Below are 12,753 nucleotides of genomic sequence, written 5' to 3' on the forward strand. Positions count from 1 at the left end.
CAGAAGTTTTTCGGTTTCATTGCAGTCTGAGTTGTCTATTTTCTCTTTCTTTTGTGATTGCCTCAGTCTTATGTTTGGGTAAGAATGTGCTTTCTTTGTCTCTGTGTGTGGGACTTGGCATATTTGTTTTACTTCCTGCCCATTTCCTTGTGTGCTTCATTAGAGTTTTTTAGAGTGAGGTCCCCGATGTACTTTCCTGTTTGTCTTTCCTCTTTCTGTAGTGCTCAGAGGTGCATGGAGCACCTTGCTTAGGACCTTGGGGGAAGTGGGTGGTGTTTGGGGCTCCAGAAGATATTGGCGCCTTCACAAGGATCACAGAGCAAGTAAACTTACCTGTTTGTAGCCAGTGTGGTACCCATGCTTCCAGACCTGCTGCCAGGGACTGTGCTTGCCCTTGGGGGGCCTGCTGCACTCAGCTGCACTGGCTTTTTGGTGAACAGGTGTTAGGAGCTAGGGGCAGGGTGGTGTTTGAAAGGTATGACCATCGACTTTTGGCAGGAGGGGAGAGAGTGGGTGAGTGTAGAGGGGAGCAAAGCAAGAAATGGCCATCAGTGAATATCAAGGAATTAAGTGAGTAACAAAGTTGGAACATAAAACCCCCCTGATGGATCTGGGTAGGCATCGCAGCCTCCAAAATAGACACTTTTCTGAGCACCCATAGGAGAGGAGGGAGGAGGAAGAAAGAGGAACAGGGACAGAAACTACATTGAAAAACCTTTCTGTGACACAGCAGTGCTAGCTTCTAGAGTAGCATTGCCTGCCCATCTCCCATGGATTGTCATGTTGGTCCAGGCAGCCAGGAGGCAAAGAGGAGCTGGGCCAGGAAGGACCTGGATGGACCCCATGGAGGCTTTGGCAGAGCAGTCTTGTTTTAGGGTATTCTGAAGGTCCCAGATGGGAGCTGCCATTGTGTGTGACCTCACATGTATATTCGCTACCCTGGCTGAGATTGGGGAGTCTTGGCCCAGTCTTTACTGGTTCACCAGAGGTGCAGTTGACGACTCTTCAAAACCTGGGAGGGTTCTTGTGAGAAATACTGAGCAATGGAACAGGGTCACGAGATTCCATTGCGGGTATCTTGTTTCATGTCAGCAGCCAGCCAAGGCAGTGGAGCAGAGGATTTCTTTAGCAGCATTTGGGGATAGACTTCTTTATGTTGTTTATTTTTTTTTGTTGTTGTTCAAATACTTTACATTTGCTTCTCTAGAGAGAAGATGATGAAGAAATCCAAGCCCTGAAAGAGAAGTTAAAATATTGGCAGAGGCTGCGGCATGACTTGGAGAGAGCGCGGCTGCTGGTTGAGCTTATCCGGAAACGGGAAAAATTGAAGCGAGAACAGGTGAGGGGAGTTTTCCTGGAAACCCTGAAATCCACAGCCAGAATGATGGCTTGCAGGCTTTTCTTGTGGCGCTTTGTTGGTCATCTTCCATCTATGGGACAACATCCCAGACCCTCTGCATTAAGATACTGAGGATGGGCTCACCAGTTAAGTGCTGTGCGTGTCTGACTCTGTTCTTGACCCTCTGCTCTGTGTAGGTGAAGGTAGAGCAAGTTGCGTTGGAGTTACAGTTGACGCCATTCACGGTTCTCCTACGGTCAGTCCTGGACCAGTTGCAAGAGAAAGACCCTGCACGCATCTTTGCCCAGCCGGTGAATCTGAAAGAGGTGTGTGCTTGGCTGCTGGTCCCGACCACGGTCCATCTGCCTGTCATTACATTAGCCAATCTATATTTCAGTGCATTGCTGTTAATGCAGTTTCAGTCTTAATTTTAAATTTCATTTGCATGTCCTTTCTGGCAGAATGTTCAGAAGTACAAATTGATAACCTGCTTGTTTTCTAGTGTGAGGACATGGTTTGTTTTTGCTGGAGATGGTATGCTTGTATTTTTGTTCTCTTTGCCAGGTGTTTCCACCCTTTGATTCTCTCAGTTGGCTATTTTGAAATCTTTAATATTTATTCAAGCTTTGTTTGAGAGTGTTCCTTAAGTTAATGCATATCCTAAAAGAAAATCCTTGTTTTTGGATTTCTCTCTCTCGGACAACACAGTTAGCTTTACATTTTATTTTCTTATGCTTGATTTCATGGCAGATTTGAGGTTTAAATGTGTATTCTTCGTTAAGTAGAAAAACTGTACCTCGTTTTCTTGTTTTTTTGTTTTAGATAATTTTCTTTTTTTGTTTTTTGTTTTTGTTTTTGTTTTTTTTAATCTCAAATCTCAGGTTCCAGATTATTTGGATCACATTAAACATCCCATGGACTTTGCTACAATGAGGAAACGGTTAGATGCTCAAGGTTACAGAGACCTCAATGAGTTTGAAGAAGATTTTCATCTCATTATAGATAATTGTATGAAGTACAACGCCAAGGATACCATATTTTATAGAGCAGCCGTACGGCTCAGAGACCAGGGGGGGCTTGTCCTGAGGCAGACCCGGCGGGACGCTGAAGGGGTTGGTTTCGATCATGAAACTGGAATGCACTTACCCGAACGGCCACAGTTGGAGCCTCCTCGGCCCTTTTCTTGGGAAGATGGTAAGATGTTGTGTCAGTGGTCGCTGTTTTTCAAGCTTGTGAACTGGGTAGAATTGTTAGGCAGAGTGGCAAGGGCCTGACACTTTAGTGGATGCAGCAGGTGCTGTGATCTAAGCCCAGAAGCCCCATTAACAGTCTGTGCCTTGGGTCCTGAATGATGGAGGGCTGGCCCTGTTGTCCTCCAGATCGGGCCATCCCTGGGGTCTTGTGGACAACGTTGGCTGCTCCACTTTGGAAAGGATTTTGACAAGGGGGTGTTCAGTGGAAAATGCTTTGGATGATTGGGTGAGTGGAGGGCATGCTGTTTCAAGATTAATGAAAGGAACAGGAGGGAAAGAGCGGATGCTTGGTGGGTGTTTCAAAGGCTGTCCTGGGAATGTGGGTAGGGCTTGGTGGGCTCTGCCAAGGGGGTACAATGAGGAGTTGCATAGGGAAGTTTCAGAGTGGTAGGGTTTGAGTTCATTTCCCCTAAAATGCAACCGGCTGTCTTGTAAAGCTGTGGTTTTTGGTAGTTGGAGGCTTTGAAGCAGACCCAACAACCACCTGGCACTGTTGGAATGGTATTCCCAGTCAAGTGTGGCTTGGGCTAAGGGACCCCTGGGGACTTAGAGAACTTTGAGTTTTAGGATTCAAAACAATCTGTTTTCTGGCTATGAGATACTTTTTAGTCTGTGGGGTTTTTTCCCCTTAAATTTTTAAAGCTATAGTCCATTTTATTTGAGAGTTTCTTTTAGCCCCCTGGCATGTCTAATTGTTTGGCTCTTGTGTTCAGGCTGTGGCTGACTTGGGAGTCTGTTACTTTAGGGTGCATGAAGTCAAGTTCCTCATGTCATTTGAGCAAACTCAAAACAGTTAAGAGTTTCTGAGGAAGAGTAGGGGCTTTGATTTATCTGACCGAGGGGATCAGGCAGAGTTGTCTTAGTCAAAACCGGTCTTTGACATATGGCACTATGAAATTGGAGACATTTCAGTGAAAAGGAATGGACGGGAGAATACTCACTGTGGGTATTTGCTAAGCTGGAGAATCTACAGTGTAAGAAGAACTGTAGAAAGCCCCAAATGTACAGGAACAAAAAATCAGGGAAAGCAATCAGCAAGAAAACTCCTGTCCTTGGCTGTCCTGACTCAGGCTATGGGTAACAAGGACAAGAGCTCTGGGCTGTCACAGCAGGGTTAGGGGACTGAGGACTGCAATTTACACCTTCCCAAAGGTATATATTCCTGTGAGGAAATCTAGGAGCCAGGAGGCAGGAGGTGGGAGAGGAAGCAGTGTGGCCATCAGTCCATGCCACGTAGCACCTGGACAGGAAGAGCCAACAAAGGAGGGGGCACGCCAGCCCTCACGCCCAGCAAGGAGCGGTGGCGGGGTTCCTGTCAGACCTCTCCACCTGGCTGCCAGACGTGAGCAGAAGAGTGACAGATTCTACAAGGCTGTTGATTTATACCTCAACTCTCTTGTTTGACAGTTAAGGAAATTGAGTCCCATCGAGGTACAATAGCCTGCCCAGGGTCACCTGGGCAGTAGTTGGTGACAGAGGAAGATTTAGAATCCAGGTCCTTCTGCCTCTAATTCTGGCTCCTTGGGTTAGAAATAATGCAGTGAAATTTGTGGGGGGTGGGGTTGTGACCAGGTCTTCTTAGCCTTGGAGATAAAGGAGAGGGCATCTGGGCAGAACCTGGTATGCTCCCTAGCTTTGGGGAAAGCAGTTTTCCTTGGGTGCAGAGGAAGAGGGGCGGTCAGAGCCTGGGCCTGGAACTTTGATGGGGGCAGTGGGTTCAGGAGGGCTGGCTGTGCTCTTGAAGACATTGTGGGAAGCCAGTTCTGACAGAGCCACGAGGGGAAGGGTTTAGAGCCCAGCAAGGATCCCCAGGGCAGTTGGTTGACACCCCTGTGGGAGCAGGGGCTGGGAGTGAGGCCGGCCATCTGCCAAGGCCGTGCTCGGGCTCCTCATCTCTCTGCCAAGGAGAGCGGGGTTGATAATGCTGACGATAACCACAGCAGCTGCCAGTTACTGAGCCCTGCTGTGGGCCAGGCCTAGGGCTTGGCACTTCCCAGTGAGAATCTCATTGGACCCTCCCAACAGCCCTGGGAGGGAGGGGCTGTGACTCCCGTTTCACAGATGTGGAAACTGAGGTAGGCAGAGGTGAAGTGACTTGCCCAGAGTCACGGCCCCGTTGGAGCTCAGGTCTTCCTGCCTCATGGCCCGAGGTCTGGGCCGGATCAGCCATATTCCAGGGTACTGGTGGGTGTGCTGAAAGGCTGGGAAGTGGAGAGGTGCCAGCTCAGAAGATTGGAAGAAAGCAAAGCAAAATGAAGGGTCTGGGCTGGTAAACTCACTGGTGTCAGCTGCTGCGAACGGTCAGGAAAGCTTGGTTATGAGGGCCTTCGTGAGGCACTAGAGAGTGGTCACAATGCCAACAGTGATGGCAAATTCCTCCTCCCAGCCTGGCCGGACTCTGATGCAGTCTGTTGTGCCGGCCCAAAGGAGAAGATGAGAGGTGTAGGGTGGACTGGAGGAAAGGAGCTAGCAGCTCCCACAGCACAGTCCTGAAGGGGAAGGCACAGGCGACCTGGCCCACGACATAGACCCCCAGAATGATTTTGAGAGCATGGAATGTTGGGCTGAACAACAGGGAGGTGACATCTTACCCTTGAAGAGGTCAGGGGCTGGGTGGGCTGGTTAGTCTGTTGTTGCTCAGAAAGAGATCTTGGGATTTGGGGGGAGGTGGCTGCCCCAAACAGTTGAGGCCCTATCACGAATAAGGAGATGCTGGTCCAGAGATGATATCTGCCCTGGGGGCTGTGGCAGTTGCCGCTGCGGCCCCCACCCCCACCCCCCCGCCCCAATTGCTGGGATAGCTATACTGCATGGAAGAGAATGTCACTTGTCTTTACCCTGGAAAAACAGGTGGTTTGAAAATGACCTAGTCATCTGGAGCCACTGAGCTGAGGTGCAGGGAAAGCTTGTAGGTATGCTTTGCCTTCACCTTGTCAGCCGAGGCCTCGATGGGTGATGTGCCTTCTCCCTGGGTTGGGCCAAGCTCTTAGTGCCCAAGGGTCCCACTCAGAGATACTGAGGTCAGGAGGCCTGGATTCTCTGGTTTCATGGCAGGCCATCCCTGTTAGATTGGGAGCATTGTGAAAACTGATGTCAGGGTTAGAATCTGAAATTGGATTGCTCCACATGTCTGTTCCCTGACCACCACCAGGGTGGCTTCTCGCTTTGCATCCCAGCTCCTTGCTGGTGCCCCGCCTGCTACTTGGCTGGCGGGTTTTCTTGGCCACTCAAGGCTGTGTTTCCAGGTTACTCAGTATTCAGCCAGCCTACAGTTAGATTGTGGTTTCTTCATTTTATCAATAGCATACTTTTCTTTTTTTCAACAAATACAAAATATTGGACAAGTTCAGGATACCAGCCACTGTTGAGGGACCTGCAGGTCCAGAGGCACCTATTGCAGAAAGACTCTTGGCCTTCCTTAGATTAGGTTTTAGTCCCTGGGAGAGCCACGTAGTTGACATAGCCAAGTCTAGGACTTTATTTGGGCCAAAGGAAAAGAGGTGCAGAACAGGGAAGGCTATTAAGGGCATCTTAGGTGATTTTTTCCCATGCCTCTCAGAAAACAGTATGGAGAGATTTTTGATAAGCAAGGCCCAAAATGGCTTTTTAGCCTCCAGAACAAATTTCTAAATACCCTGTGTTTAGCTAGAGATTAAGAAAGACTGAAGAGAAAAAAATTCTCCTCAAAAATGGACTGTCAGTTGAGTTAATATAATGCTGTGTTCCCTCTAAGTCAGAAAAGCAGCATGTGTGCATGTGTGTGCGTCTGCATCTGTGTATATGTGTGCTCATGCATGTGTGTGTCTCCATGCGTGTGTGCGTGTGTTCGTGTGTGTGTGTGTATGTGTGTGAGATTGAAGGGCTGGAAGCAAGTCTCAGCCTGGCCCTCTGCTCTCTTGTCCTGCTCTGTTTGAATGGAGTCTCTCCCTGCCACCCTCCTGGTACAGCCAGATCCTCCCTTGGGGGCACTTGACTTCCCCATGTCTTCACTGCAAGGAGGCATGTGTGTGTACGTGTGTATGCACGTGCGTGTATGCTGATATGTTACACCGACAGTCTGGAGGGCCCCTCTTTGGAGCTTGAGATGACAAATGTTTTATGCTGTCACAGTTGTCCGCGAGCTGTGCCTCCTCGATGGGGCTGTGCTGTTTATCCAGCTCTGTGACCTGAGTCTGTAGGGACTGGTGCAGCTGCCGTGGCTGAAGAGTGGGCCTTAGATTCATTGTTTGGTGCTCACGGGGAGGAAGGCTAATGGCCTTTGTTTTCTTGACTTGAGTAGAGGGCTTGGGGTTTTGTTTTGTTTTTATTCACTGTGATGACAGAACAACTTTTGGCCAATTTACTGATTTTGTATCATGATTATTCCCTTCTCAGCATTGATTTTTTGTTGTTGTTGTTGTTTAGAAATGTAGTTCCCAAGTGTATGATAAAACCGTATGCTTGAATTGTGCTCCCAGAATACATGTGGGAGGCAGTTGGCTGCCTTGGAGAATCACATGTTTAGGCCTGGAATATTAACTAACAAATAGTGATTTATCACACTTGATTTATAGATTAGGACCTTATGTGTAGACATCTCTGTGCTGGCAGCTTCACTTGGGGCTGTGCCCATGGCCTGTAACACATTCTAGATCTTTATCTGATGGTCTTCCCAAGTCAGAGGAAGAGGCAAGTAGAGCTGGGTTTAAATTTTAAACCAGTTCTATTTTATCTTTCTTGGCTTGTGTGCCGGACATCCTGACTTCCGTCGTGCCTGCGTGTGGGTGTGTGGGTACACATGCGTACAAGATGTGTCTTTATGTTATGATATAGCTGCCCAAGTGGTCGATACATTTACATGCATCAACTTTGGAAACATGGTTTCTCTCCTGTTCATCACCTTAGTGAGCCGCAGATTTGTTGACCGTTTCCTCCTCTCGAGTGTTGGAACTACTTTGGCATGAAAACGGGCTTAGGAAAACATTCAGGGCGGTTATTTCTCATGCTCATTTACAATTCTGTTATGCCGACGAGTTGTTAATGAAATCCTTTACCTCTCTGTTTTTGACTTCAGTGGATCGGTTACTAAATCCTGCTAACCGAGCACACATGTCCTTGGAAGAACAGCTCAAAGAATTGTTGGACAAACTGGATCTGACGTGCTCAATGAAATCCAGTGGGTCAAGAAGTAAACGAGCAAAGTTATTAAAAAAAGAAATTGCTGTTATTCGAAACAAGCTAAGTCAGCCCAACAGCCAACCCCCTCCACTGGAGTCAGGTATTGGGAGCTTTGAAGAGGAAGGGGCGCCATTAGAACAGGAAGCAGATGAGGAAGGTAAGGAGGGCCCCTCTGGCCTGGGCTTTCTGGTGGCTGGTGGGGGGCTTGTTACCCACTGGGTGTACGGGACTGGAATGGGGGCCCATAGCTTCATGATCAATTGTTGGGACGTTTTGTCAGAAATCTTCTCAGAACTAGAATTCTGATCCACAGGCTTCCTGCCAAGACATCTTTGCTTTTAAAAATTAAGTTTGTGCATATGCTGTACTTGGTCTCTTTTAAAATTATTTGTTCACAAAATATACATAGAAATCACTGATTAAAAAAAATTGGTTACAGTCTTAAGAAGCCTAAAAACCCAGGGTAGAATGTTCCACAAACGTTTAATGAGGTAGAAGCGCAGGAGTGGGGGAAGGTGCCGAGAAGACGTTTTTCCTTCCTTGTCCCTGTGCAGGCTTGGCTTTCTCTGCTTTCCCCCCTGCTTTCCTTTCTCCCTTTCCTGTTTTTTATGTTTGTGTCAGTGTGTATGTGGGAACTGCCAGTTTTTCAGAATTTCTTATCTTAGGCAAGGGACTGTAGAAAAATTTGAACAGAATTGAACAGCAGAAAAAGATTGTATAGGGCCGATTCTCTTAGGGCTTCATCTGGAAGATTCTGGTGTTGGGGTTGGTAAAACCGGCATGGTCATTGCAGGGTCCATGTTACGTGCAGAGTTTTAGCTGGGGTTGCTACATGAGTAGTGTCATGAAACTGCTTCTCCCTGAGCCACTGAAGGAGGAACAGGTGAAGCCTCAGTTTCTCTGCATTGACTGGTCTCATATGGATGTGGAGCCTACATGTAGTTAAAGTCAGGAGGGCAAGGGCAGAGACAGTTGGGGCTGCTGGACCATGAGAGGGAGGTGCTTGGTGGGAAGGAGAGTGGCCTCTCTGTGCTCTTTGTGCAGTCAGCCTCCTTGAGAGGATTCTGCATTCTTCAGCTTGTATACACGCATGTGCCTAGGCATGTATACACATGTGTACAGAGGCTGCACGTGTACACTTGCATGTGCATGCAGACATACATGCAGAGGCACGTATGTATCACACATGCACAAGGAGCGCGTATGTGCACATGCACACGCGCACATCTGTGTATATGCAGAGATCTAAAGTGTCCCAGATGCATACAAGCGCACTGTGCACAAGTGATATCTACGTGTGTATGCATGCATACAGGCAGGGGGTGCATTTCTGTGTACACTACATAGCATGTATAAACACACATGCACCCATGTATATGTACACATGTATGCCATATATATCTGCATGTGCGTGTGTGGAGGGAAAAAGTTATTTTTGGAAGAAAGTCAAAGAAAGGATTGTAAAATCTGGTGAAAAGGCCCCCAAACAGCCATTTGCTGTTCCGTGCCTTTAGTCTGGCTTTCCTGTGGTTCTTCCCCAAAAAAGAGAGCATATGTCACATTGTTGATACTCATCCTCTGGCTCCCCAGTCGCCCATTTTTGGAGTGGTCCAGACATAGCATTTCAAGGTGAGAGACAGATTTATGCCCTGAAGAAAAGCTTGTAGAATGACCATGCTGCGAGGTGTTCCCAGAATGCTGAGCCCACTTTCTGCTTGGCCCAGCTTCAGGTCACTTGCAGGTTCTGTCCGATGGTTCCTCCCTGTAGGTCCCTGAACGTGGCTTTGAGAGGCCAGGCCTGGTCTCTCTCCTCTCTCCCTGTCTCCTGGCTGGCCTTTTCTTCCTGAGAAGATGACACGGGGGCCGCTCTTGTCTCATGCTCCTTCTGCTTGGGTCTTCCTTTCGCTCATCTTTTATTGGTTTCATCCTTTGCCTTTGTTTTGCTGCTTGGAAGGTTAGTCCTTGACTAATGGTCTGTTCAGTGTAAAAGAGCCTTTGGGGATGGGCTGTAAGCTGATGTCAAAGATGAGATTTCTCAGCATCTGAGCCCACATTCTTTTTGTTCCATGGGCCCTATTAAGCACTCGATTTTCATGGGGGTCCCTGCATCTCCTCCTCCTGGAGATCCTGCCCTTACAACAAAGAGGTTGTAAAAATTCATTTCTTTTTTTCCAGGCCCACATTCTCCCTCTCTCCCACACTTTCTCTCTCCTCATTGATATAACCAGAAAACCTAGACCCTGAAAGAAAGGTTTTTTAAAAGAGCAAGAAGAGAAAAAGGCACAGTAGAACAAATTAGCACACACAGAAAACATAAGCTGTTCCATGCAGGGCTCCACCCCGCTCCCCCCCCCCCCAATTGACCTTAGCTTCTATACCTAAGGGGTGGGGGAGAGGGCGGGACACACTGGGTCGTTAGAGCCCTGGTCCACCATTCAGCCTCGATGGCCATTGGCGTACCTGCCATGACCTGGGAGTACAGGTTCAGCAGGCCTGGGAACAGTTGCTCTGCATTTCTCAGGAGGAGGTTTTGTGAGGAAGAGCAGGGCCAGGGCCCTGTGTTAATGGGAGCCCTTGGTCATGCCTGGGCTTTTTGATTCCTTCAAACACCTCAGAGTTGGGGGAGGGCCTCAGGGTGCTTGGTTGTGGTACCCATCACATGTGGGTTCCTACGGTATTCCTGTGGTGGTGTTTGTGCACTCTCTGAAGGAGCATGGACTGACCAGCCCCGCCCTGGAAGAGCTGCAGGACACCCAGGCCTTCAGCCCATGACAAAGGCCCTAGAGCCTTTCCGAGGGCTTGCTCTGGGCTCCCTTGTTTAACTTTGTCTGCAACTCAGGCTAGTTTCTGACTCATTTTTGGGCTCTAGAAAAGTGGAGACTGAGAATTTCTTAATCATATCAGTTAATCATTGACAGTTAGAAAAAACAGATTCTTCCTTTAGAAATTAGCTTCTCCAGCCCTGCTTCTGCCTCCCATCTCCATCCCCCCAGTGAATCAGTCAGCATTTATTAAGCACCTACCATGTGCCAAACCTGTTCGTCACTTGTGACAATGTTAGTTCTCGTCCAGTGCTGAGTAGTCTTGACCTCCCATGCACCTCACTGGCCTGCTGGGAGTTTGCTGCCAGAGAGAGCTGCAGTGTTAACCCTTTCCTCCTCATTTTGACTCCTGGATCCCCGTGGGCAGCAGCTTCTCAGGGCTGGCTACGGCCTGGCCTCCCTCTTTGGTTTGGGCTTTATGATCAGAGTGGCCTCCGTGGGTCATGCTGGGCTTTCTTGTCTCTCTTACCCACTTGAGAAATTGACAGAGAGACACACTGAACTAAAGGAGAGAGAAGAGGTTAACGGCTCTTCATAGGGTGATATTTTCTTGAAGAAACCCTTGTCTGAATTTAGTGGAAGAGGTAGGAGGCCCTGTTGAAAGACTAATCATTTTGGTGGAACTTGCTTTTGAGGTTCTTTGAAAGGGACAGTCGCTGGTGAAGGTTTAGAAAAAAATCCCCATTTTGTTGGAGAGAGGGTTTTCAAGGCTAGAATCTCAGTGCCCTTTGTAAACTTAATGACAGTAATAAATATATACTGTAATTCACTTTCAAGTCTAAACAACTTGCTAGGGGTTCTTGACAACCTCCTAACTGGGTAATAAGAAAGATCCTCAGATTCCGGGAGAGTATGGCCTCTGTTCTGCTGATTCTGCAGCTCTTCTCCAAAGTCATTAGCCGGAGCAGGGTGGCCCCCGAGGGATGGGTAGCGAAGACCGTGTGTGTTGGGTCTGGACCGGCCGAAGAGGTGCCGCTCAACAGGCCATCATCAAAGGATGTAGCGTTTCCTCAAGCTTTCCCTGAGAGCTGTGGAAAGTAGAGCTGCCCCTCTGAGTGGCCTGTCCATCGGTGCCTCCCCTCAAGGCCACTGGGTGGCGCAGGTCCGGCCTAGCGTCCTAAGACTTGAGTTCAGCTCGGACTTCAGATTCTTTAGTTGTGGGACCCTGGGCAGGGGCTTTCACCGTTGTTTGCCTCAGTTTCCTCAACTATAAAGCTGAGATAATAATAACACCTCCCTCCCAGGGTTGTGAGAGGATCAAGTGAGGTAATGTTTGTAAAGCACTTAGTGCCTGGCACATAGTAGGTGCTTCATAAAAGCTTGTTTCGTTCTTCCTCTCCTTTTGTGGATCTTCTCTGACCTTTATGCCTTTAGCCTCACACCAGGCCTTCTGAACCTCTGTGGTCTCTTGGGGCAGTCTGTGGCCCCCTTCTTAGAATCTTATTTGTAAATACATAAAATAAACTCTGTAGAATGACAAAGCTCTCACAATACAGTGGCCAAATGCATGGGAAACAAATGAAAGTCGCAGCCATAGGGTCCCTGCTTCCTTCAGAGGCTTGGCCACACTTGTGTTTTTGGGCTTTCCTTGAAAGCTGGCTTCACTGAATGATGGTTTATTTTTATTCAGTGCACTGGAACATGTAAAAACTCCAATGTTGGTGGGATTGTCTGACGGCCAAGTGACGTTAGAATAGCCTGAAAGAATGGTCCATTTTCTAGAAATCCTCCCCATGGTGGACAGGGCAGGGGAGGTAGGACCCAGAGTGGGTCAGGCCTGTGCCTTAGGAACCATGGACAGGACAGGGCAGTCAGGGCCTTAGAGTGGGTCAGGCCTGTGCCACCAGCCTCCCTTGGCCTTAGCCCCATGCTCTGGCTGCCTGGCCATCATGCCACCTTTAGATCCTGCGATGAGAATGAAGAGCCCAGGGCAGGTTGGCCTGGGGGAATGGCTTTTTTTGTTCTCTAGAGATGTTTTTCTTCATATTAAAAGTAGTAAGTTTTTCATCTTGTTCCCTTTTTGGGAAGTGGTTCTGTGGACTAGTTTGTTATGTCCCTTTTAACTTTTAAAAAATCATCTATTTTGATGAATCCCAGGACATGTGACTAATATTTGGATATTTGGAAAGAATCCAACTTTGAGAAAAGTGATTTTTTTTTTTTTTACTATATTTGTTTTTTG

The 12,753-nt window shown here is 48.1% G+C and overlaps 1 protein-coding gene across 3 annotated transcripts in view; it reads left to right on the forward strand.

Annotated features, from left to right (window-relative positions):
- BRD1 (bromodomain containing 1) overlaps positions 1-12,753 on the forward strand; it is a 69,787-nt gene that overhangs the window by 29,012 nt on the left and 28,022 nt on the right. For all 3 annotated transcript variants that reach the window (XM_036760127.1, XM_036760128.1, XM_036760129.1), the window contains exons 4-7: positions 1,208-1,339; positions 1,537-1,665; positions 2,221-2,533; positions 7,646-7,906. In XM_036760127.1, coding sequence (XP_036616022.1) covers positions 1,208-1,339; positions 1,537-1,665; positions 2,221-2,533; positions 7,646-7,906 — 835 coding nt within the window. The remainder of the gene's footprint in view (positions 1-1,207; positions 1,340-1,536; positions 1,666-2,220; positions 2,534-7,645; positions 7,907-12,753) is intronic.

This window comes from Trichosurus vulpecula, chromosome 5 (genome assembly GCF_011100635.1).
Source record: "Trichosurus vulpecula isolate mTriVul1 chromosome 5, mTriVul1.pri, whole genome shotgun sequence".
NCBI lineage: Eukaryota > Metazoa > Chordata > Mammalia > Diprotodontia > Phalangeridae > Trichosurus > Trichosurus vulpecula.